Consider the following 26,754-nt stretch of genomic DNA (forward strand, 5'->3'; position numbering starts at 1 on the left):
AAGCCCTGCCTCATACAGTGGCCAACAACAGAGCATCAAGGCAGAGATCTTGTCCTGATCTGGCCTCCAGTGGTTTATGACCAGTGGATGTAAGGTTTCTCTTTAGTCATCATAGCTAGTTGTCACCTATAGGCCTACCCCCGTGATTCCCCTTTTAAAACTGTCTATGCCTGAGGCCATCTCTACATGTTCTGGTAGCAAATTCCACATTTCAATCATCCACTATTTTCTTTTGTCCATCCTGAATCTGTCCATTAGCTTCATTAGATGCCTTTAGATTATAGTATTTTGGAAGAGGGAGAAATAGTACTCAGTCAACTCTCTTCACATGGTGCATAGTTTTTAAACCTCTATTATGCCCCCCCCCACCCCATCAAATCTTTTCTTAACTGCAAAGTCCCAAACTCTTCAGCCTTTCCTCATAGGGAAGCTGCTCCAACACTAATCATCTGTGTTTCCATCCTCTGCAATCCTTTCATTCCTTGGTCATCCAAAAGCCCAGCCACATCTCTGGCTGATTTCCTGCTCCATATATATTTTAAAGGTTTTTCCAGCTTGTCTTGATGCTTTTAGTCAATGTGAGGTTAGTTGAAGTCTCCAAACATCAGAACATTATCTGATTTAGTCCCCTCCTTTATTTCTTTCTCCATCTCAAAATCAGCCTCTTGATCACAGGGGTGATGATACAACCCCACTTTTAAATAACCCTTAGGGCCCAGTATTTCACTTCTATCAGGAGTTCATTCACTGCTTTTCATCTCATGTTATTCCAAAGGGCCCCCCTGTCAAGAGCAGCGTTTTGTGGGGATCATTGGGCAGCAGTCAGAAGTGGGGAGGGGAGGGGAGGCAGAAAGATGTTATTCCGCTGACAAAAATACCTTGTGTGAGTAGAAAACTTAGGGTGGATCCAACACATTGGTTTTATCATGTGGGGAAAGTAGCAAAGAACTCCCACCCATTGTGGTTTTCTATTGCTTCCACAGGGGGACATTAATCGTACCATACTGAGGACTCAGACACAACATATTTGGCAAGAATATGGCCACAGATTTATTCATAACTGAGCGTGGACTAGCATGGGGAGTAGAACACTGCCTCCCTTTGTGGCCATCCAACTGCAAAGGCATTACCAATAGCAAGCCCCTGCCCTAGTTCCCCCTGTGAGCCTGCCAGGCACACAGGGCCATGGAACACTTGCTGTTTGGGGAGGACGTTATTGGTGGATCCTACTGGGCGTCAGCCTCTGTTGGATTCCTTACCCCCAGAAATGTGAGCCACCTTAGGGCCCTCTCACCCTTGAGGAGAGTGCCTCCTGACTCACATTCACACAGTCTTGTATGGGGGCACCCACACCTTGGGGAGGCCAATGTGCAAGCTTGGCTGTCCCCAAAAATCCATGCTCCCCATGCTTACTTTCGCTTGCTGTGACAATATGTAACAGTCAATAATATAGCCTTACTTTAAATGAAACATTAACATTAATCCAAACAAGGGTGGAAGGTGGGGTTTGGCCTCAATGGACCAACTAAGTAGGTGAGTGCTTCGGCCCCCACCCCTCTCCTCACGCAACTTTGAATGCCATTCTCCCACTTCTCCCACTGCTGTTGTGGTCGGGCGCTCTCAGTCCACGCAGCAAGTCCTCCTTTGCCATGTGTCCCCCGAGGCAGAAAAAATGTGACAGGTTAGTCAGCACAGCAGTAACATACTTCTTCTGGCAGTAACATAGAACACTGTAGCTTGGTTGCGTGGAGTTTTCCCCACACTGGCAGGAAGAAACTCCTGGAGTAAAGCAGAACATTCAAATTACATTGTGTCCAGTCTTGGCATGACTTGTCTGGCAAATAATTTGGCTCCCTTGGATTTTCTTTACTGAGTAATTTTCTTTTCTTTACAGTTCCTTTAACATTCAGTATATCAAATCTATTAATTCATGAAATGGTATCATAGATCCATAGTGCTACAGTTCCTCCACTTCCTGCGACACCTTAAAGATTACTTTCCTGGCACCTCGAAGATCAATCACTTCTGAATTAGAATTTATTGAGCAATGTAATTGCATAATTGGGGCTTAAGCAGAGACAACACCATTCTCACACACTAACAGTGTTAAATGAGCTTAATATAACAAGGAGACTGTATAATTCCTCTTTGTGGGCATGATGACTTTCCCCACACACTTATTAATTCTGGAATATGTTGCCCACAAATCCCTTATTTCAAAACTTAATAACTAGTAGGAAAAGAATAGAGCTAGCAAATCCTGGAATAACAGTAGTAACAGAAGATGCAAATAAAAAGCATGTGTAAGGGGGATGAGCCTTACAACTGTTAAAGAGAGCTGGCAACCCTTTATTTGCCAATTGAGAAAGATGACACACATAAGAAAAGGAGAACACTATTCCAAACTACTATGGTACACTGGCTCAAAGGTCTTCATTTACAGGGAATCTCTGCTTATTCATGAATTTACTGGGTGTTCTTGGGGAAGTCACTCTCAGCTCCTGCCTGGAGTTTATTATGCATAAAAGGACACCATTTTTATTTGATTTTTTTTTTTACAACCTGTATGGGCAGTTCTAGGATAGGACTGAAATCAAAAGGAACTATTTTTTTCTAGGGACTGACCTTCCAAATACTGGGACAAGATCTGAAGTCAGAAGAGGAGCTTCAGATCTGTTGAGTTCTCTGCAATATGGCCTGCCATTGCTCCTGCGAGAATCCTTTCAGGGCAAACCTCCCAGGTAGATCAGACAGTGTCATAACAACACGAGGGACAAACAGAAATGTTTCATCTCCTATTCTTATGATCACAGTCATCTTTCAGTCGACATGCAAGGAGGTCAAAACACGGCAAATGGCAGCAGCGTACTCTTAGAAGCACTGGGTGACAGTAGCATGGCTCCTGGTTGGATTTAAAAGGAGCATGAGGGTGAAAAAGAGAACTGCTCGGGAGTCCTAATGAAAGAAAAAATATCTGCACACAGCCAAGTGTCAAACTCATTGCTAAAAACAGAAGTCCTCCTATAAACAAATGGCACAATGCTGCTCCTCAATGCTGGAGCAATGCTGAAAAGGAGATGGTCGCACTTGTAAAATGATAAACTACATGAAAAACACAGGGCCTTTTAAAGTGAGGCTGGAGGAAACATTAATGCACCTTTCTGTGTGACCCTGGCCAATTGTGAAGGGGGTGATGTCATGGGCTTCAGCAGCCACTAAGACTTGACTAGGTCACAGGGTCCCTGATTCATTCCATGTTACTTACTACAGTGATACTCAGCCTTTCCCGCTGAGACTCCAGGCAGATTACAAAGTGCCTACAATCAACAGGATGAGACACCTAACAGACCATGAAACACGACTAGAATTCCAGAAATCTGAAATAAAGCTTTGCTGGCAAACAAAATTGATTGAGAGGTCTAGCACAACGCTTCTGGCCTCATTCATACGATAGTGATCCCAGCTAATCGAATCAACAGCTGTCCTCACAAAATATGTCGGAATGCTTTTGAACGCTTCACTGCAGTCCACCCAAAATAATGCTTATACATTTCCAGCATCATCAAGATGCATACCCCTCCCTTTCAGCATAGATCTAAATGGAAAGAATGTGGGATTTCCTGGAAGCCAGTGAGGTTGGTGGTCCTTTTTTAGTTGGTTTGTTTTTAAAAGAACAGCTAAGATACAGACCTTGTAGCATGCACCCATCCATTATTATCCCTCTGTATCAGTTTAGCCAGTAATCTCTTTAGCCAGAAATGACAGTAGAATGAAAACTGATGTCTCTGATGTCTCTGTCATGCTACTTTTTCCAGAATTCATCCTTCACCAGATATCAGCTGTGTCTGATAATATACAGCTCCAGTCTGTTGGCCTTTGAATATTCTGAGATCAGCTGAGAGTCAAAGTGATGTAGTGGTTAAGAGCAGCAGCCCCTAATCTGGAAAAGCAGATTTGATTCCCCGCTCCACCTCCACGTGCAGCCAGCTGGGTGACCTTGGGCCAGTCACAGTTCTCTCAAAGCTCTCTCAGCCCCATCTATCTACCAGGGTGTCTGTTGTGGAGAGAGGAAGGGAAAGGCATTGGTAAGCCAGTTTGGCGCTCCTTAGGGTAGTGACAAGCGAGGTATGAAAACCAACTCTTCTTTTTCTTAAAGGAGAAGGAAACTACCAGAAGGAGTTTCAAAGCGGCTTGCCATCCCTTCCTCTCCCCACAACAGGCACCTGGTGAGCTAGGCGGGGCTGAGAGAGGATTGCTGTGTGAGAACAGCACTATCAGGACTGTGACTAGCCCAAGGTCACCTAGCTGGCTGTAAAGGAGCAGGCGATCACACCTGGTTCATCAGATTAGAAGCTGGGGCTCTTAACCACTTCACCAAGCTGGCTTTCTGTTCTCATCATCATCTCAGTAAGGTAACATGTAGCCCAACCTACAATTGCTTCAATTAATTCTCATGTGTTTAGCATGGTGGCACTGAAAAGACAATGGAAACACAGCAACTCTCTGGTACCAAAGGTACAATGGAGAAGTGTAGGGTTGACAACCCTGGATTCAGACATTCTGGGAGATTTGAGGGTAGAACCTGGAGGAGTTGGGTTTTGAGAGGGGAGGGAACTGGGTAGGGTAAACCGTCATGCTATTTGCCTTCCAAAGCAGCTATTTCCTCCAGGAAAATAATATGTGAACAGAGAGATAAGCAATTCTTGTAGTCTGGAAACCAGTTGTAATTCCAGGAGGCCTCCCCCTGGAGGCTGGAGTTCTCTACCTTGAGGGGGCAGGAATTGGCAGAACCATGCATGGCAGCTGGGACAGGGGTCCGATGGGGATTCAAAGACTGCCGCTAAAAGCATTAGATTTCAAGTTCTTCCCATATCTGAAGAGACCTGGAGCTAGAGACAGTATTCCCAGCACCTGCCCCTCCTACACAGCCCTATTGTGGAGAACGCATGCCTTTAGCTGGCTTAAATCGCTACTCATCCAATTAAAAAACTCATATGTAATTCATTGTGCCTGTTTCAAGTCCAGCATATGACATGCGCCCTGCCAGGTTCCCCCCCCCCCTGTCTTTCCCCTCTTATTAATCAGTATCACATCATTGCCAGATATTTCAATTGACTAAATCAATCTTCATTACTCCATTTGGGGGCACAGCAGTTGGAAACATTCAAGCCTTCCATTTGGGAATTGGACTTGACTGGCCTATGAATGCCTAGAAATAGATTTCTTTGCCTTTCTCATAAGGGGCACTTATAGGCAGGGGAAGGTTTTAGATCCACAAACTGACAGTGAAGGCGCAATGGGTGGGAGCTCTTTCCAGAGACACTGGTCTCATGCTCGTTTATGAACTCATCCACTTGTTTTATAATAATGTAGAAAAGGCTTTTTTCCTTTCTTTCTTTTTCTGATACACGTCTGTGTTCCATTCTCAAGCCCAATATAAGCCCTAATAAAAAAGCAATTGCATGCCAGTCAAGGAATCTCATCTCCATTGCCAGGTATAACAAACCCTTTCTCCACTGCTTTATTTTCTGAATGTGTGTGTATAGCCCCAACAACCACTGACAGAGAGGGGTGGACAAAGGCAAGGAAGAAGCTGGAGGGCTTTGTGCATACAGACCTCATCATTTAATGAACCACTCTGCAACCAGTAGCTTATCTGTTGCCATGTCTTGTTAATACTTGAATTACTGTTTATATTTGTACTGTTTTTCTTAATGCTACCAATTGTAGCGCAGAATAGTGCAGCATTAACAGCATGCTCAGCACGGAACTACGATGGAGGGATCTTGAAATGGTAAAACCAGGGGGAGGGAGTTTGGCGGGGATGTGATGCCATAGAAACTACCTTCCCAAGAGCACATTATTCCACGGGAACTGATCTCTGTAGCCTGGAGATCTGTTGCAATTCCAAGAGAACTCCAGTCCACGCTTGCAAACTGGCAAACGCAAGTGTCAGTCCACATTGCTCTGCTGCCAGACTCCACACAGAGCTACTATAGCATGTGTGGGGCATTCCTAAATGGTATTCCCCTGCACTCTGGAGTGGTACAGTCCATTCTATTACCTCAGAATATTTTAGCCTTCTTTGAGACTAGCTGAAGAAGAAGAGTTGGTTTTAATATCCCCCCTTTTCATTACCTGAAGGAGTGTCAAAGTGGCTAACACTCCTTCCCTTCCTCTCCCCACAACAGACAATCTGTGAGGCAGGTGTGACTGAAACAGCTCTGACAGAACTGCTCTGTGAGAACAGCTCTAACAGGACTCTGATGAACTCAAGGTCACCCAGCATGTAGAGGAGTGGGGAGTCAAATCAGGCTCTTCAGATTAGAGCCCACTGTTCTTAACCACTACACCAAACTGGCTCTACCAATTAGAGAAAACCCTGAAGATTTGTAAAGAAGGGCAGGAAATTAGCATTCCTGTGCAGCTCTGCAAGGGCATCAGCAAAATACAATTTTTCCAATTTAGTGGCACAAGACTAAAAAAATATCTCCAGAGTTTTTGCAGAGGATTCCTCCCCCATAGAAATTGCAGCCCTGTGTAAATCATGGTGGACTTGCATCTGACTTTGCACAGGAGTACATGCACATGCACACTTTGCCAGCAAACAAAGCATATGTTCCCCCAGTGACTCTTTCCCATTTTCCCCAGTGTCCAGCAAAGACATCAGAGAAACCCCTGGTGCTCAGCAATATGGAAGAATGAGCTTTGCAGCTGCTTGTCAATTTCCCCCAAAAAAGTTTTGTCAGTTTCCCCCCTTTGCCAACATTCCTTTCTGTTCCCTTTCATTCAATAAAGCAATGCTAAAATGCATCACAAACCCTGAACCTTGAGGATTTAAATGGAAGGCACTTGCTGGACACTACAGTACAGCTACAAGAGAATAACTACCTAATCTGTGGGTTTTCTAAAGCACTGGACTTCACCCTAGTGATTTTGAAAATTGCATTTTTAAAATTGTAGCTGCAGAATAAACACACCAGAGGGAAAAGACTGTTGCTTAAAGCAGACACAGAATCCAAAGTCAAGCTTAAGGGCCTACTGCTTGGGAAACTTGAAGTAAAATGCATGTGAGTTGCCAGAAAAGATTGTACTTGGAAAAGTTGCCAGCAGCCGGAAAAGAGGAAGATGCCACATAAGGTGAATCGACTCCATCAAGGAAGCTGTGGCTCTCCATTTGCAAGACCTAACCAAGACTCTGCAAAAACAGACATTTTCAGAGGTCGTGAATTCATCAGGTTGCCATAAATTGATGGCACTTCACACAATCTATACTATTCTTGCACTCAGTGTAGCAATTCTGTAATACCAGGGAACTGCAGGCCTTCTGCTTAATAGAGAGGTGGAGCATAAAGTGTATGGACCCCCTTGCTGATGTAGCACACCTGGCTTGAGATTATTGGAACCTTCCAATGCATCTTGTAGGTGATGTAGGTTATCAGTGGGCATGCCACCGCATTAAATAGATGCAAAAGGAGCAGCAAATCTACCTTGTAAGACACACGTCATCGAGACACAGAGTTGTCATGTGACCAGAGCAAAGGACTCTTACACACAGCAAGAGACTACAACTACAGCACCAAACACAACCCAAGTGACATCCCTCCTGGACAAACATTGCGGGGGGGAGGGAAGCAGAAAGCTTGTTCTTGGGGGCTCACTTAAAAGTTAGCCACATATGCTTCCATTACAGATACTATCACATCACTTTGTTGTATGTGCACATGAGGCCACAGTATAAGTGCTCTCAAGAACTATCACTACCTGTAAGGCTGCCTGTATATATATAAGAGGTAAATGCAAGCCAGTGTTTTGCAGAAAAGTATCTGCAACTAAGTCCATTTAAATACAGGCCATTTAAAGAGCCTTAGATCCCAGTTATTTGAACACAAGTCTCTCCCATTTAAATAAATTGGAAATGAGTTATTCACTCTAGCTGGATTGTGCTTCAGATCTAGCACATTTGAAACTAAATGTCACCTATAAAGGATGGAAATGTGTCCAAATTGGCCAAATTTTTATATTTTATTTATTTATATTATGTTCAGTTGGCACAAGAAAATAAAGTCAGATGAATATAGCCATACAGATTATTAGATCAAATTTTGTTCTCAGGTGCACGCAAGGTTCACAAGGTTGAGTGATTTCAGTGAGAAGCACACTGACTTTTTTTTTGTCTTGCACTGTTTTGCAATTCCTCCTGCTGTCTTATTGACAGTACAAACTCCTACTGGGTCAGCCTGACATTCTCTTCAGATGAAAAAAATCACTGCTGATACTCCGATGGATCTATATGGTTTCTGCCAGCATTGAACTCTCTTGGCAACTCAAATTTGAATTCTAGTTTCAAGAACAATCAGACAAAGACAATATGTACCTTTTACTCTTGGGGGAGCTTTCTGTATATATAAAATACTTTTTAAAAATCTATATCACCCAGAACAAACATTTTTGGACAGGGCTTCTCCAGATTACATTTTATCCTCTGAGCTATACCAGTGTTCATCAAGACCACAATGTTCTGCCTCATGCATAAATGTCAAGGATAACCTTGATGTAGTAAATAGTCTGTTCTGCCACACAGGGGGAAAATTCAAGATGCATGTTTGCTCCCGAAATGGTGAGCCACACCTTTAAGGAACAAGTAAATTTAAAGTGTGTGCGTGGCGGGGAGAAAATAAAAAGAGGCAGAATATAACAGGGCATGACAGCAGAGTGGGTTGGTCTTGCTGGTGCTCACCATTTTTCAATGCAGGTAACCTCTTGTAATCTTACTGACTTTGATGGACTACAAAGGATGCAAGTGCAGTTAGGAGTACAGTGTTTACTTTTTTAAAAGGCAGCATAAGTGCTCCATAACTCAAAAGGTACAGCAAGGGAACATTCAGACACTAAATGAGTTTGAAATAGTTTAAACTTTTTCAAAAGATGGTAAACACTAACAGTGTCTGTTTGGTATAGTGCAGACTTCTAATCTGGCATGCCAGGTTTGCTTCTGCACTCCCCCACATGCAGCCAGCTGGGTGACCTTGGGCTCGCCATGGCACTGATAAAGCTGTTCTGACCAGGCAGTGATATCAGGGCTCTCTCAGCATCACCCACCCCACAGGGTGTCTGTTGTGGGGAGAGGAAAGGGAAGGTGATTGTAAGCCACTTTGAGATTCCTTCAGGCAGAGAAAATACATTTTATTGGTATTTACTTCATTTATACCTCCCCCCAGCAGCTTGTTGCACTATGCAAGATCTGTAATGTGCATGTTTCAAAGGGACATGAAGAACAGCCTACAGAGGGCATAAAAGGAGATGTGCATTTAGCATAGAATAGGAACTTCCTGATATTTTTCAAATAGTATCTTCCTGCGCCCTGACTGGCTTATTTAGAGTCTTCCTGCTCCTCTGAGCACACCTCTGCCTTACTTGCCTCCACAACAGACATGAAGAGAACAGAACAGTTAGATAGGGCTGTCTCTCCTCTTTCTATACAAAGTTTCTCTTCATAATAAAGTTATTTTGTTCTTTTAAGAATCCTTGTGTATTGCACCTCTTTACATATTGCAATGTCCACACTGATTTACCTGCCTCTGTGTTTGGCTTGGATCTCGTATCGAGCATGGCTGCAGTAGGGTTCACCGAGTTGGTTACTGGTCCAACCCATCAGTCCAGCTACACACTCGATCTGGTCTTTGGTGCTGGGATAGAGGTGGATCGGATGACAGTTGACCCCATCCCACAGTCTGACCACTATGCCCTGAAGGCCTGGCTCAGGACACCACTCCCTCACAGTTTGGGCAGTGGACATATTTTAGCCCACCCATGGAGACTTATGGATCTGATTGGATTTTTGAATGCTCTGTGGGATCTGATGCCTCTGTGATTCTCTGGCAACATTAGTGGAGGACTGGCAGTCCCATCTGATGGCTGCTATTGACAAGATCACTCCCAAGTGCTCTCTCCATCCTTGTCCCAAACTGGCTCCTCCTGGAGGAGCTAAGGGAGAGAAAGAGGGAAGTGAGATGGCTAGAGTGAAAGTGGCAGAAATCTCACAACGAAGCTGCAAGAGCATCTCATCGCATGCTTATGAGGGTGTATGAAATGGTACTTAGAGGCAGCATAAAACTCAAGTTTAGCTGCCCTATTGCATCTGCGAGCTCGCACCCAGCCCAATTGTTTAGGGTAGCTCAGTCATTGACTACCCAGGAGGAAGGGTGCCAAAATAGTACTCAATTGGCTCTTGGCTGTGAGGCATTAGTGAACTTTTTTTGAAGGCAGTCTTGTCACTTTGCAGAGACCTTCCCACCATTCTTAATACAGGAAGGGAACTAGAGGCCCATTGGCTGCTGTGGGGGGATACGTTTGATAGCTTCAGGTGGCTCTTAGGATCCAAAGTAGACAAGATGCTGGAGTCAGAAAGGGCAACTAGTTGCCCCCTTGATTCCAGCCCTTCCTGGTTACTCAGAATGAGTGACCAGCAGATCTGGGGGAGATAGTCAACCTATCCCTGGCTAGAGGGGAGTCCCCGGAGGCTCTGAAGGAGACAGTAGTTTGTACCTTGCTGAAAAAAACATTGCTGGACCCACGAGACCCAGCCAGCTACTGCCCAGTCTTGCATCTTGCGTTTCTGGATAAGGTAGTTGAAAGGATCATGGTGGGCCAGCTCCTGGCTTACTTGGAGGAAACTTCCATCCTGGCCATAGAGTGGAGATGGTATTGGTTGCCTTGTTGGGTGACCTCTGGCACCAGCTGGATTGGGGCAGGTCAGCAGTATTTGTGTTACTTAATCTGTCGGCCACAGTTGATTCAGTTGACTACAACAGCCCCCTTGCTGGGGGCAGGATTTGGGGAGCATCCCTTCAATGGCTGCGTTCCATTTTCCAGGACCTGACACAGAGAGTGGCAGTGGGGGAGATGTTATTGTACCCTTATAGATTCCCTTGCGGGGTACCATAGGGTGTGGTACTATCCCCCATGTTATTTAACATCTCCATGCACCCTCTAGGACAGCTAGTATGTTATGCAGATGACACCCAGCTCTATCTCCTCATAGATGGCCACCCGGACTCCTCCCAGATACATTTGCCAGATGTTTGGAATCGGTGGCTAGATGGTTAGAGCAGAGCCATCTGAAACTGAACCCCTCCAAGATGAAGGTCCTGGGGCCAAGCAGGAAAGGGGCAGGACAGGAATTGCGCAGGGGCACAGCTTAACTTCTTGCCCATGGCAAGGAATTTGGGGGTGATCCTGGATGCCTCCCTTACGATGGAGGCACAGGTCACAGCACATGGCATTTCCCCCATCTTCACCAAGCAAGGCTACTAGTACCCTACCTGCCCCTGGACTGCCTTGCTATAGTGATCTATGTGACTGTCACCTCTAAACTGGACTTCTGAAACTCACTCTATGCTGTCTTTATGACAGTTCTCAGTGTGGGATCTATGAGAACGCATTCCACCAGTGAATTGCCACCAAAGAAAAAGCTCCACATCTGTTTGCTAACCAGGCAGTAACTGAAAAGGCAGTTCTTCAGGTACCTTAGCCTCAGCTGTTTTAAGCATGATCTGGTGGAATGGAACATGGAAGTATGTATGATGTATAATCAGCCTTACTTGTATTAGTGGTCAAATATAGCTGGTATTGGAAGTAATAATGTGACTTGAGGTGATTTTGCTAGATACAGTTTTCTCTTTGGTAAGGTAAAGATAGACCAAGGGGAGCATTTTTTCATGCTGCCATGGTAACATGAATCAGACAACAAGATTTACCAATTGATACCTAAGCTTGGATATCTCTGTGCTGTGCACAGAAGAAATTCCAAGTAGACGCTGCCAATATTTATGCTATGTTTCTTTGATAGCCTTAGAAAGTAAAGCCTGATAAAAAACATTTTGAGTGTTCCAATTCATGTGCCATAATGGTAACATTAAATATGAAGGACGATCCATATGGAGCCCAACTGTGAGATTCCTTTTCTCCTCAAAAATGGGGATGGAATTTTTCTCCCATTAGCTTGTTGATCATTACGTTCCTGGTAGGGAGACATCACTGCTCGTATATACATGGTGGAAAAGAACTGTTTTTCCATGTTATTGACTTTCCATGTAACGCTGTATTTTTTCTTTCTCATATGATTTTATGATACTTTTTCCTTGTAAAGGTAAAGGTAAAGGTATCCCCTGTGCAAGCACCGAGTCATGTCTGACCCTTGGGGTGACGCCCTCCAGCGTTTTCATGGCAGACTCAATACGGGGTGGTTTGCCAGTGCTTTCCCCAGTCATTACCGTTTACCCCCCAGCAAGCTGGGTACTCATTTTACCGACCTCGGAAGGATGGAAGGCTGAGTCAACCTTGAGCCGGCTGCTGGGATTGAACTCCCAGCCTCATGGGCAAAGCTTTCAGACAGCTGCCTTTCCACTCTGCGCCACAAGAGGCTCAGTACTTTTTCCTTGAGCAACTGGCAAATTACTAAGTAATAGGCTTTAACATAGCAAAAAATATGACTCCCAGTGCCAGAAAGACAAAACACGAAAGCCATTATCTGAAACTGTTGTCAGGGTATATTATAAATAAGTGACCTAGCCCAGTGTGTTTATTATCCAGATTTAAGCCCATTGACTCAGCATGAAATGACATTACACCCAGAGATGAATTATAATCAGTCATGATTTCTTCATAACTGCAGTACTTTCATAGCCAAATTGCTGCCTGCTAATACAGAGCTCATTGTAACTTTCACATGCCCTTTTGCATCAGAAGGAGCAACTTGGGGCACATTGTCATTCTAGAACATGAAATAACAGCTCTGTCACTACATTTTCTGGCAGTGAAGAACCTATATATAGTTCAGCCTCATTTATCCAAAAGGCCTGGAGGGTATCAATGGTTACACAAAGAAAAGAAAGTGCTGTTTACATAGAAATATAATCATGCATAATTGCAGTACAAGGGTTGAACAATACATTCATACATATTATGTTAACAATTCTCCTGAGGCTGTACTGATTCAGCATGCTGGTAGAAGTCTTCATGTTTGAATTTAAAAAAAAGCTACTGGGTAGTGTCACAGGAAAATATTCCAGCCTAGACATCTTCTGCTAGTTTTCATACATGCAGAATTGGGGGGGGGGGGGTAGTGAAGAGGAAATTCAAACGTGTGATTTTCCATCTGCATTCAAGTATAATTCACCACCAAATGAGTAACAAGAACGTAAGAGCCCTACTGAGCCCTTGCACAGTGGCCAAACAGTTCCTCTGGAGTGTCAACAATAGGGAATAGAGACCAAGAATTTCCATTGATGTTGACTCTGGGATTCAGACGTTTAGTACCTCTGAACGTGGAGTTTTTTCTAAGGCCTTTTATGCATTGGTGTTCTCCTGCATTTTCACTGTGCGTATCCTTCAGCTATTATTTCGTGTTCTGTATTTCCCCTTAATTTCACTGCATACGTTCTGTTGGGTTTTATCTTCCCTTCTGCATTCATTTTCTTCCCTTGAGTGCTCAAGTTTGCTTTCCCATCACTGTTTATCCAGGCTTTCTGAGAGTATTTGTGTGGCAGTTTCCCCCCTTTCTTCATTCCCAAGCCTAAGGTGATTCAAAAGAATAAAGATTCCCTCAGATTTCCAGGCACACACACCTTTCCACCCTTCAGAGGCCACTTGTAGAAAACCCACACTGAGGTCCTTCCTCCCAATATCCTACATCCCCCCTTCCTCTGTGCTTCTTTGTTCCAGAATATAAAGTTTTGTTTTTAAAAAACATGCGGTATGAGTTCAGCAATTTATGATTTAAACACTAAACTTGGACTGCTGTTTTTAAAAAGCCCTCAAAGGAACCAATCCTGTAGGGACAACTCTCCTTACAGTTTGTGTTGGGCTTAGTTTAAATATAGCCCCAAAAGGGACCAATCCTTTGAGGAAAGCTGTTCTCAAAGGCTCTGCTGGGCAGGATGCTTCAAACTGGACTGCATAACAGCACTCAAAAATGTGCCAATCCTGCAGTGGGATCTCTCCCTGCAGGCTCAGCTGGGCAGCCCAGCTGGGACTGGATAACAGAGTCCAAAAAGGGGCTGATCCTATGAGGGGAGGCTCTCCCTGCAGACTCCCAAGAAGGAGCCAATCCTGCAAAGGGAGCTCTCCCACAGGCTCAACTAGGCTCTTTGAGGAAGACTTAGTGTGTCAGCTGCCTACTGCTCTGGAGCTGAAGGAAAAGGGGCATATCGGGATTCTCCCTCCCCATCCCCCAGAACAGGGGTAAAAACTTTGGATGCTGCCCCCACATGTCACAAGTGATATTCCAATACAATTTAAGATACCTGTGTTTTTGGGTTGCAACTCCAGAATAAATACACTGAAGAAAAAAGAATGCTGCATAAAGGCAGGTTCTGAATTCAAAGTCAAGCTTAAAGGCTTGACTGCTGGGAAAATTTGCAGTAAAGTGTTTGTACAAAAACGGCCTTAGTCACCATGGTTAGTAGTCACTGAAAGACTTATCCTCCAGGATTCCATGTAATCCCCCTTTAAAGCTGTTTCTTCCTGTGGCCACCCCTACATACTCTGGCAGTGAATTTCACATTTTCATCCCTCTCTGTGTAAAGTAATCCTTTTCTCTGTCCTGAGCCTGCCACCCATTAGCTTCATTGGATTCCCTCAATCTTTTGGAAGATGGAGGAAATACACTCTTTGTCAACTCTACCACATTCACAATTTTATAGTCCTCTATCATGTACCCTGTATTCATCTCTTCTCTAAACTGAGAAGTTCCAGACTCTTTATCCTATCCTCATAGGGAAGGAGCTCCAATTCCCTAACCATCTTGGTTGCCCGTATGTATACTTCCTAAGCAGAGTTACACATTAGGCTGCCAGTTCCCAGGTTTGGAGCCCCTACCCCTTACTTCAAGGCTATCAGAAATCAGAAAGAATTGCCCCCCCTCCAAAAAAATAAAAAACAGGCAAGAAGCCAAAAATAAACATGATGTGCACTTTGGTGATGGGGGGGGAGTGACACTCTAGTTTGGGGGCAAAACCTATGGTAGAAGGCTACAATAGAAAACTTGCCCACAAAGCATTACCTCCAATATCCTTGTGTCACTTCCAGATGATGTGGGCAAATTACTTTCTGCTCCTGATAAGTTCACCCCCATTCCCTGCCAGCTAGTCCGACAAACCTGGAAACCCTAGTTACATGCTCCTTAGTCTCTTAAAGCCGTAATACTCATTCCACAACCATGAAGAGCCACATTCACAATTATCTTCCACCAAAAAAGCCACATGACAACTGAGCACCCTGTACACCATCCCACTGAATACACACCTAAAATATTAACTAATATTAAATATATAGCTATAATCATAACCCTTTCAATAACCAGATTACCCATTAACACATAGCACTGTCTTCCCCAAATACATACACTGTCGAACCTCAACCAGCTCTTGTATATTGGGTGTGAGGAGACAACAGTAAGAAGACAGCGATAAAGGGTTTCTCACTGCAGGAGCCTACTCAGGTTGGACAGTGAGCATTCCTTAGGAAGCCTCCAAGACTCCATTGTTGACTGGCTAACAGTATACCTCTGCAGTGGGAAGCCTGTGGTCCTTCATTGCCCTTCTTTCTCTTTCCCTGGCCCAAGGCTTATAGCTCAGGTAACAGCACAGTGGCCAAGATTACTCTGCTTTATGCAGGGGAGAGAGTGAGGTGGCCATGAGGGAAATCAAGGGCACTCCAGCTTCCCATGGCTCTTGATGTGAGCCACCAAACAGTTTCGTGAAGCCTCTCATCTCAAGAAGACTGTGCACCCTTTTCTCTTTCTACCTGCTTGTCCCAGTATGAGGCACAGCAGCTCAGGGGACAGAATGAGAGGCACATGGAGGAGATCAGAACTGGCAAAGAAAAAAGACAGTTAAAACTGCTGCCATGCTACTGTGGCCAGCTTTCTCTTTTCCTGAATGGTTGCTCTTATCATCTCTTTTTCTTTTTTTTGCAGGCAACTGCCTGGGAGCTACAATGAGAGCACAGCATTTGCAGAGACAGGTAGTAGGATATGGGAGAGGATAGGCCCTTTATTTCTATCCCGAACATGAGACTCACTCTTCAGGGAGACTTGCAACTTGCTCATCCTCCAGTGGCAGGTGGACAATGGCCTTACAGTCTGAACCACTTCCCTGAAATTAGGGGTGGGTAGGGTTGCCGGCCTCCAAATGGGGCCTGGAGATCTACCAGAATTACAACTGATCTCCAGACAAGATCAGTTCCCCTGAAGAAAATGGCTGCTTCAGAGGACCAGCTTGATAGTATATCATAGATTCTAAGTAAAATCCTTCCTTGGATTCTCCCCTCTATGAGCTCTGTTCCCAAATCTCCAGGTATTTTCCAGGTCAAAGTTGGTAGCCCAAGGTGGTGTCAGAAGAGCCATATGTGGCTCCCTAGGCAGAGAGTAATTATCACTACCCAGCCAATATCTCCATAGCTGGCTTCAGTAAGAACTTCTAAGGACAACCATCCTTCCTATGCAGCTTCGGAGCTCTGTACGAAGGCAGGGCTTTCTGTTTCACCCAGTTATATTAATAGAAGGTAAGACCCAGTTTTCTGCTTACCAATCTGATTACATTTTGATCCAGTGGCACATAACTGCATAAATGTTTTCCTACCTCTCACTCTTTGTATAGTGGACAGTCGCATAAAAGTCAGACATCCAACAGGTATAGCACATAGTAATGCAACACTATAAAAGTAGCCCCTATTGGATTGTTTGTCTGACATGCATCTGTGAAAAGCATCCCTCCCCTTAGGAAAATAGCCACAGTCTTAAGCAGACAGCATCCAATTCCTCTTTAGCTTTTGGACCTCACACTAACCTTCAAGCTTAAAGGAACAAAAAACAGGGTTTGAAGGTGATGTCACACTTCCCTCAGAAGGTGGACGGTGAGAGCCATTGCTCCACACATTCTAACATAGACTTCATTACACACCTGTGCCTGATATTACCTTTTTTACCACTTGCCAGAATGGAGTGAAGGAACTCACCCTGTTCATCTCTATGGGTTTAATAACTTGAGCATCACAATCATCGGAACACACAAAACAGCCACCATACATCAAAACAGACCTGGCTTTCAGATAACCTCACAGTGTGCCTCCACAAGCACATTACTTTCCCATGAAAGCAATTCTCACTTTTAGCTCTGAGCTATGAGGTAATAAACTAGTGTCTGATGGATGTGCAGGTGCAGGCCCATTCATTGTGACCTGTATTGGTACCCAGACAGACTCATCCACTTGTAGTGCAAAATTGAGCTTCATGCAATGCCATTTTATTACATCCATACAGACTTACTCTAACTGAAATCCAAAGCCATATACAGGAAAAGGGATAGCAGCCATTTCAAACAGATGTACCCAAAAATTAGAGTAAAAATCTAGTTGTGTTAACTTAAAACCTTTGATCCACTCTGAATATATGCAATTTAACTCAATTCCAAACATTATGTTAAACTAGAGGCAAAGCCCGTTTCACCCAAGAATACAATTGGTGCTAGCATACACACCTGCACTGTGACATTCCTGGGTCTGGCCCTCCTCCCTGCTCCCCCCTCAATCTTGAGTTCCAATATGGTGAAGTGGTTAAAGAGTAGCAGGCTCTAATCTCAAGAGCTGAGTTTGATTCCTGACTCCTCTTCCATATGCAGCCAGCTAGGTTGCCAGCTTCCAGGTGGGGGCCTGGAAACCTTCAGGAAGATGAAAGAAAGAAAGACAGGATGACAGAGAAAGAAGGGGGTGGGAAGGAAGGGAGAAGGGAAGGAAGGCATCCATTCTCCTGGAGAAAACAGCTGTCTTGAAGGGACATTGACCCTCCTGCCCCACTCCCATACAACAGTGTCTACATAGGTCACCACTGTCCCCAGCTTTCCATCAAACCCCACATCTTCAGGCAAGATCAGGCAAGGCAGGCTGCCACCTTCCCACTCCCACATCTTCCAGAGGCTGGGCCGAGAAGGCTGCAGGGGAAGGGCTTCCACCTTCTCCCCCCCCCCCATCTCCTAAAGGCTGAACCAGGCAAGGAAGGACATAAGGGGGCTGCCTCCTTTCTGTCTCTTTCTCCACATTTCTCAAAGGCCAGACTAGGCAGGGAAGACAATAGGGGATGGGCTGCCTTCTTCCTACCTATCTAGATCCAGGCCATCTACATCTCCCAAACGCCAGGATGGGCTGCCACCTTCCCATCCTACCACAACTCCCAAGGGCCAGACTGGACAGGGAGGGCTGCTGGATTCCCCCTGCCCCTCTGAGGAGAGGGAGAGTGGGGGGAAAGCAAAGAGTGCTCTGATGGCCAGCTACTGGATCATGGGGGGGGGGGGGTGCTGTGAGCCCAGGTCTTGTTATGGAGGACTCCTCAGAGGAAAAGATTTGGCAGGTGTTCTCATCCAGCTTCAGCTTCAGCTGGATGAGAGCTTAGCCCAGCCAGATGTTCAACAGTCAGAAAGCTCTAATCAGCAGGAGGTAATGGAACTGCAGACAAACCTAGCTTAGATTCCAAAGTTGTTGCAAGAACTCCTCATTCCTCTGCTGAACCTACAGCTGCAGCTTCCTGCCTTGTCAACACACCAGGCTCCCGTGAGCCAATTAAGCAATGCCAGCTATGTACTAGAAGAGAATTCCAATCTAAAAGGCACCACAACATGTTAGCATCTTCTGACTGCAGAAGATGTCAATCAGGACTGAAAGGTTACTTACAGCCTATATTAACTTGAGGCTGGGGGGGCTGAGCTGTGAACAGAACCTATGGTCTGGTCCTTCTGCTGATGCTCTTGGACTGCCTGATAGACCCCTTGACTCACTGGACTGATTTAAGACATCTATTGCATTATGACTGCCCCTTGGCATTTTATTTTTGAAATACTGATTCTTGCTATCTCCCTGGCAGCTCATCTGTGCTTCCTTTCAGCAGAGATCTGAAACCTAAGTCCAACCCAGGAGGCAAAGGAAGCAGCTGGCTTCCCTCCCTTGCCCAGAGGAGATGGCAGGCAGAGGCCGAGGATAGAGCAACTTACCAGTAGCGGGGCCTTCCATCAAGGCTAGCACCTCTTCCACCCAGCAAGCAGCAGGAATAGGACAGATAAGCCCCAAGATTAGCTCCCATTGGAAGAGTGCTCTCTCCCTATTGGTGGCACACCCCCATAGAGGGCCAATCAGGTAGGGAGTCAGTTGTCTGCATGCAATTTGGCCTCATTGGCTCTCATTGACAGATTGCAATTTGAACTGATTGGCCCTTATTGGCCAAGTGCTCTCTCCCTACTGGCAACACAGCCACAAAGAGGGCTAATCAGGTAGGGAGTGAGTTGTCTGCATGCAATTTCAACTTTATAATTTGTACTGTTTTTTCTCCAGTTCCATGTAAACCACCTCAGGTTTATTTATTTAAAAATAAATAAAATAAATAATGTTTATTCTCCTCTGTGTAGATTAAGATTCATCCTCATCTCAGGAAGGACAGCATTCATTTTCTTTCATATTTTGAACACCTCAAACTAGGAAACGCTAGCTGCCCTATTAGTTTTGCTCTCTGCACTGTTTTTCACAGGAGATACCAGCTTGTAGCATCTAGTCAGTGAGAATCTTAATGCAAATCACCACTAAATGACTGTCAGATAGATGTTTTCCTACAGCTTTTGATGGATGGTGCTGAGATTTAGCTTTGTTTTGGAAAATACTCTCCTGGCCAATGGGTGTAGAAATACCAATAAAATTTCAGCGTGTCATAAAATTTAAAGCACTCAGCTCCATAGTATAGCATGCGTTACCAGCAGAAAGGTTCAGGGTTTGATTCTTACTGATTCCACTGGGATAGGATCAGATTTAGCAAGATTAGTTAAGACAATTGCTTGAGAATGTTGAGACCTTCAGCCAGTCAGAGCAGCAGCCTGTGCCAGGCAAGATGAACCAGTCCTCCAGCTACAGGGCAGCTTTGTAGGTTGATGATGGAAGCTTGATCGTCATGCAAATATATGCCAATAGAAATCCATGCTAGATCACATTCATACCACTTCATTGCCCTTTCATCTCCACTGGAAATCCATCTGGCCTGGATGGAACTCTGCAGAATAGGTGCCCTGTAGCACTGTTTCTGCTAGGAAAAATGAAAGAGGCTAGGGTAAACATAGCAATCAGAATTTGGGCTTTGTCCTCTGAGGAATAGGATTGTCATTATATAGCAGCATTTGTACTTTGGTTAAACTATATAAAGAGAAGAAATCTACCCCAGAGCTGTTGTAGATCCGAGGACCTTATTTAGCTTAAAAGTGAATGGCAAAGACCATGTTGCCAAATTTCGGAAACTAAGCAGGATTAGCCCTAGCTAGTGTTTGGATGGGAGACCTCCCAGGAATACCAGGGCCATGTTGTAGAGGTAAGCAATGGGAAACAACCTCTTTCCCTGAAAACCCTACAAAATTGTCGTTAGTCAACTATGACTTGATGACACTTTCCACCGCCAACAAAGTTGGTTAAAAAAAAATTAATATGATGTTTTATTCCAGAAATCAGAGCTGTTTGATAGATAACAAAATAATTATCATTATTTTGGTAGTTAGTTAATACCCAACAAGAGGAGCCTTTGCAACTCAGGCGTTTAAATTTAAATGTTGAGACAAGAATTTCACATTAACGCTGCTATGTTAAGTTATTCCAGTCTAAACCCTTTGAAAGTGTGATGGGAAAATTTGGGGATTTTCAAATTGTTGTGAATATCCCTTTCAGCTATGCTCTACTATCTAGCGGTTTTCTTAAACCACCCGTGTTTGTATTAAAGCTACCAACAATGCCATCCTGATCAGAATCTTCTAAGTCTGCCTAAGTCAGCAGGTGTGTATATGTAATAAACAGCACACACAGCATGGAGCTGGTGTGGTGTGTGGGCTTAAAATGGGGAGACAGGATTTTAAATCTACAATTTAGATCTGCCACAAGCAGGCTCTAGAGGGGCTGCATACAATATTCCTAAATAAATAAATAGCCTTGAAGTTCACAGAATGACCATGGGGTAATTGCATCTCTCACTGCCTAATCTACCTCAAAGGGTTACTGTTATGGTACAATGAAGGGATGGAGAAAGAAGAGGATAAAGATGTGATAGAGGGGCCAAAACTATAGCTTGAATGCTGCACTAACAAAGAAACTGGGATTAGGCAAACAATGCAACAACCTCACAAATTCTTTTTTTCTTTTTTAAAGTCTAATCCTCTGGAATGCAAAGATAGATTTGAAAATAGGTAGGAAAGAATTGATTCTGTTGTTCCCCAATCTGGTCACAGGAGTGGTTTAATGATTAGTGGGGCCCATTGCACCAAAGCCAGTTTAAGGATTTGTGGGGCCCTACAATTGCAGCAGGAGCAGCCGGACTAGGGGCAGGGGAACCCCACAGTGGAAAAGGATCCATGGGGGAGGCATTGTGTGGGGCCCCTGGAAGCATGGAGTCTGTAGCATGTGCTACATGGATAAACTGACCTGTTTGGTCACCTATTTTCCACCTGGGAAGGACTTTAGTATTGCCTTCAAAATCAAACAGAATAAAAGTTTTTCTTTAACAGTAATCAGCAATCGGTGGGGCTGCTACTCAGTTCTGTTGTGAAAATGTTTCAGTGAAACTAGATTAGTTTCTGAATGTCAGTATAACTCCTAAACTGGATTTCCATAAGGTGATATAATCTGGGATGCCTGTGGAGTGCTTGGATACAGTCCAAAAATGGCCATTATAAAAGTGCTTCAAACATGTTGTGGTATCAGGATTCCACACACCACCAGAATAAAACCTAGGAAGGCCTCAGGAGGTACCTCACCATGGAATTGAAAGTCCATTACCTCACATCGACACAATGCACAGGATTCAGCTTCCAGGCCATATTGGGAAGCTTCGCACACTGAAAACATCAACTTAAAAAATTGCAAATATTTTCTTGTGTGACTGGACTGGGCAATTTAGGCTGCATTCCACCATTTTCCTGGGAGTAAACTACATTGAATAAAAATGGAAATGCCTTCTGAGTAAGCCTGTTTAAGATTGCCTAAATTGCTTTGGCGTGTGTAAGAAAACGGGGCTGTATCCTACAGCTCTGGTCTGCTAGTGGCAGAGTGCCAAGAGCTTGTACCAGTCCAGGAAGAATGCTCCTTTAGCATAAGTATCTCCACACTAGGAGAAGGTGCTGCCATTAACAGGGTTATATGAAGGTCTGACCTTTATTTTTTTAGAAAGTAGAGCAGTCCTTGCTCTTCCAGATTGTGGCTAAATAGTGCCAATGTGGATTCCTCTTAAAAATGTTTCCCAAATGGAGGGAGGACTTTCTGTAGGTGTGAAATGGGTCCTGAGCATAAAAGATTGATTTTGTCCTGGAAGGAAATAGAAGGCAGTTGCTAAGAGCTGCTAAAACATGGCTAAGACAACTAGAAGTAGGAGATGGTGGAAGCTATAAAGAAGGACCTGATGAGGTCTGGAAGGATTTGCATTGACCTTGTGGCCTATTAAATGGGGCTTAACAGACTTTTAAGCAGTTCAGAGACTAGGGTAGGTTCTGGGAAGGGTGTATTTAATGAGGCCTTTTATGGATTTTAGGTGATCAGGGGCTCCTGTATTTTTAAGTGGGTTGTGTAGAATAACATTTTTGGGGATAGCAGGTAACTGCTATTGACCAAAAGAAAACACAGAATCATAGAGTTGGAAGGGGCCATACAGGCTACTTAGTCCACCCTCCCCCCCAATGCAGGATCAGCCTAAAGCGTCTTTGATAAGTGTTTGTCCAGCTACTGCATAAAGACCACCACTGAAGGGGAGCTTACTACCTCCTTAGGCAGCCGATTCTACTGCTGAACTACTCTGATTGTGAAAAAGAATTCCTGACATCTAGCTGATATTGTACTACACGTAGTTTAAACCAATTACCGCAGTTCCTATCCTGTACTGCCATTGGGTGCATATTTAAGCATAACCAACTTTTAAATATAAAATGATGTTTATAATGATCATTAATTTACCCTGTACTTAAATAGTATTTCCATATGTTTGTCTTCTGTAATTTATAAAAACAAACAAACAAACGAGCAAAATCCCACCTTTCATGCTTAAAATGCTTGCAAATTAGGTTGCCAACTCTGGGCTAGGAAATTCCTGGACATTTAGGGGTACAGCCTGGGGATAGCTGGGGATGGGGAAGGGAAAGACCTTAAAGGGTTTCAATGCCAAGGAGTCTTAGTCTACCCTCTAAAACAGCCTTTGTCCTCAGGGGAATTGATCTCTGTAACCAAGTGATCAGTTACAACTCTAAGAGAATGCCAGAAGTTGGCAACCTTACTGAGAAGGTTTTTTCATTAAAATATGCAGGTTTGCTTTAATGTAGCTTTCCTTCATTAAGAATTAAGCAGTAATTAAACATTCTAAATGCAAATGTGCACCTGCCAGCCTATAGATTGCACTGAAAGTGCATCAGCCAGCTTTAAACATGTCTATGGGACAGCAACCACAGATATACCTTGCAATGCAATCTTGATGCCAGGCTCCCAAAATGACAAGTATACAATTATTAGAGTTTCAAAATTAACAATCTTTCCTCTCCCATGCATGCCTTCTACAGATTAAGAATGGTGAGTGGTTACCATCTTTGGTTCAGAGAACAGTAGAACAGAAATAAAGTCTATCAAGTTCTCCTTAAAAAGAAGCATGTAAGCTTTGGAGTTATGGGATTGTTTTTGTTCGGTAAAGAATGTGAATGCTCTTAGAATAACATAACTCAGCACAATGCAGGAAAATGTCTTATATGTTTTTGGTACTCTGAACGAAAAGAAATTCAAAGCATCCTCCTTCTTTCTTTTGCACTCTGAAAACCTCCTTTGAAATCTGAAGGAACGGACAATATAAGGCAAAAATGTTTACAGGTATCAAGGAAAGGGCTCGATTCAGAATGAACATCTACAAAAACATTTTCAAATGATCTCATTTTACCATCTGTTTTGAATACTTTCTTAACAAACCTCATAAATCCTACTAAAATAAGGAATCCAAACACAAACATTAAACATGGCCACAATGACCACTTGAAGAAGAAAAGACACATTTAAGCCTTTGCCTGAACCCTCTATAAATATGAAATCTGCAGGCAACACATTCTGCTTAATGAATAAACATCAAATGCCCTTTCATCAACCATGGTTCCTGTGAGAAAAATCAGCTCTTTGCTTAAAATGTAATGGAATTTTCTAGACATGTGCCTTTTTATTCCTGTATTTTTGTAACTTTCACTGTATTGTCTCTCAGTGTTCCTTCAAAATATTAGTGAGGAACAAGCTAGAACTCCAGGGAAACAAAGGATGCTGACCACCAGAATGAAGAATTCAGACAGGGAACAGACTTGATACTGAGAAGAAGAAAAGCACATTTTCCAGCTACTTTTCCAGGAGAGCCATGTGTTCAGTTTAGACCTCCTTGTAAAAGGAGACAGTCCATTAGATACAGAAAAGCAGCTCATGTGATGAAGGCATGTAATAAAAGAACCAAACACCACTTTTTCAATTAGATGACATCTTAGACTCTGGAGGTGAAACAGTGGACATTGAAACAGATTCATTCTAAAACGTATCATATCAGGAATGGTCAGATCTAAATGACAAAGATCTAAATTATAAAAATACTAGAAAACTATGCTGAGTACAATGTTAATTCACATTATCAATAAGTGACAAATTATATTCTCTCTCCAGCTATTTCATGGATGCATTTTGTTCCCTGATTTAACACCCCATGTGCTTATAATCACTAGTTTCCAAGTGGACTTGACAGACTCCAGCTATAGACTTCTGAGATTAATCTGTAATTTATTGATAGGAGTGTCTAAATACATCCTGGTTGAATTTGTGTGAGGAGTGTAATTAAATAGTCATTTATAGTGCATGATTATAGATTGAATGTGATGAAACTTATCAGAGTACTAATTCTCCAACATATTTCCATGTCAGTTAAACAGATTGTCTCAGCTACACCCCTTTAGATTAGGAGTATTATATACCTGCTGGAACCAGTAGAACTTCACAGACCTAAAGCCAGATCTAACGGCAAGGCAACCACTTGATATTATGTCACTTGAGTACTTAATACTTGTAGATGGTTCACAGGACATATTCATCATTTGATGATTGCAACAAGTTGCCCATGTGAAGGAACATCACAGACCTAACGTGGCATATAGAGTATACTTCACCAACTCAGATACCATGCTTTTTAATGAAACCAAATTCACATATAACAGTCCTCAAGAGTATGGCAGCACAATGCAGGGAAATGAATGATGTGATTCTGAACATCTTATACTTGAATGTCTGAGCAGATGCCACTGAAAAGTATTGTGTCTTTTAGTCTGTGCAGTGTTTCTGTGGGGTTCAGTCTGTGTGAGGCCTTTTCAGCATATACAAAAAAATATTGAATAATCATCCTTCTGAGAACATGAGGGCCACAGAAAACCTTAAAACTAAACCAATACATTTCAGGAACTCTGGGTAAATTTAACCCAACCTGGATATTACAGACTCCCAAATAATTAAAATGGGCTTACCTTTAAAATTTGGCCTTATTCGTGCATCATAACCTGATGTCCGTCCCATTAATTTGTCCAGAAAATCTGAAGGAGACAGTGTCTGTGCAGGGGATTTCCCAGATCTGGAATCATGTTCTTTACAGAAAGATGTCCTAAACACATTATTAGCTAGCATTAGCAATTGTTCAGCTTCCATTATATTCACATTGGTATTTTGTGTGGCAAAAATGAATGCCAATTTCCAAAATTTAAATGCTGATTACATGCATGACTGTGTTCTGGTTGCACCTACACAATTTGTCAAAATCATCCCACTTGGTTTAAGAAATCTGAATGGGGAAGAATTTTTTGAGGTGTGTTCAGTCCAGGCTTTCAATTATTCAGGCTATTACAGCATCCTTTAGTAGTGCATGTCACATGAAGTCCATTATAAAATTACTCTGCCCTACATGTTGGATGAACTGTGGCTTCAGAAAACTGATTGGTGAAAACTTATCACATAGTAATGAGAAACCTGGGCTGTGCCAGTGTCCAAAACAATACGCAAGCACCAAAGCTATAAAACCTTAATGGGCATTAATTAAGTGACTTGATTCTTCAGCCATTCTGTTTATTTCCTCTGGGAAGCAGAGAGATGTGAGGTTTTAATTTTCTATCAGCCTATATCAAGCAAGGATAATGGCTCCTTCTCATAACATTCATATCAATTTAAACCTTATTAGGTATTAATTGTGCTCCCATGCTGATATCACGTTGTGCATACAAAGTGTTAGGCTCAAGAGGTGCTTGAAATGAACAAACATGATTTGTAAGGAAACCAACACACTCTCGCAGACTTTGAAACCTTCCATCCTGTCAAAACTATTGACTTTATTTTCAAACAATCTGTAAAAAGAGGATCAAAAGTAAGCCCCCCAGAGCCTTTACATAGCATGCTATGCTCTTATGCTCCTTGAAATAAGTGATAAAATTGATCAAATATGAAGAGAGAGCAAAGAAGCAGAATTATTAATATAGAAAATGTAGAGGATATATACATCTTAGATTCAGCAAGGCGTTCTGCTTTCCTCCTGCGCTACGAGACGGAATGTGTTCCAACCTCATGCAACTTTATAACATTCCCTACTTAAATTAAATATTGTTGAATAGGATATCGCAATACATTTAAACAATAAGCATGATGGACGGG

At 43.2% G+C, this 26,754-nt stretch overlaps 1 protein-coding gene across 6 annotated transcripts in view; it reads right to left on the reverse strand.

The window, feature by feature from the left end:
* The window catches only part of GLRA2 (glycine receptor alpha 2), a 146,241-nt gene that overhangs the window by 117,840 nt on the left and 1,647 nt on the right, over nt 1-26,754 (reverse strand). For 5 of the 6 annotated variants that reach the window (XM_077343193.1, XM_077343192.1, XM_077343195.1 and 2 more), the window contains one exon: nt 25,584-25,717. In XM_077343193.1, coding sequence (XP_077199308.1) covers nt 25,584-25,717 — 134 coding nt within the window. Of the gene's footprint in view, nt 1-25,583; nt 25,718-26,754 lie in introns of those variants that run through there. The other variant, XM_077343199.1, reaches the window with a different exon arrangement.

This window comes from Paroedura picta, chromosome 6 (genome assembly GCF_049243985.1).
Source record: "Paroedura picta isolate Pp20150507F chromosome 6, Ppicta_v3.0, whole genome shotgun sequence".
NCBI lineage: Eukaryota > Metazoa > Chordata > Lepidosauria > Squamata > Gekkonidae > Paroedura > Paroedura picta.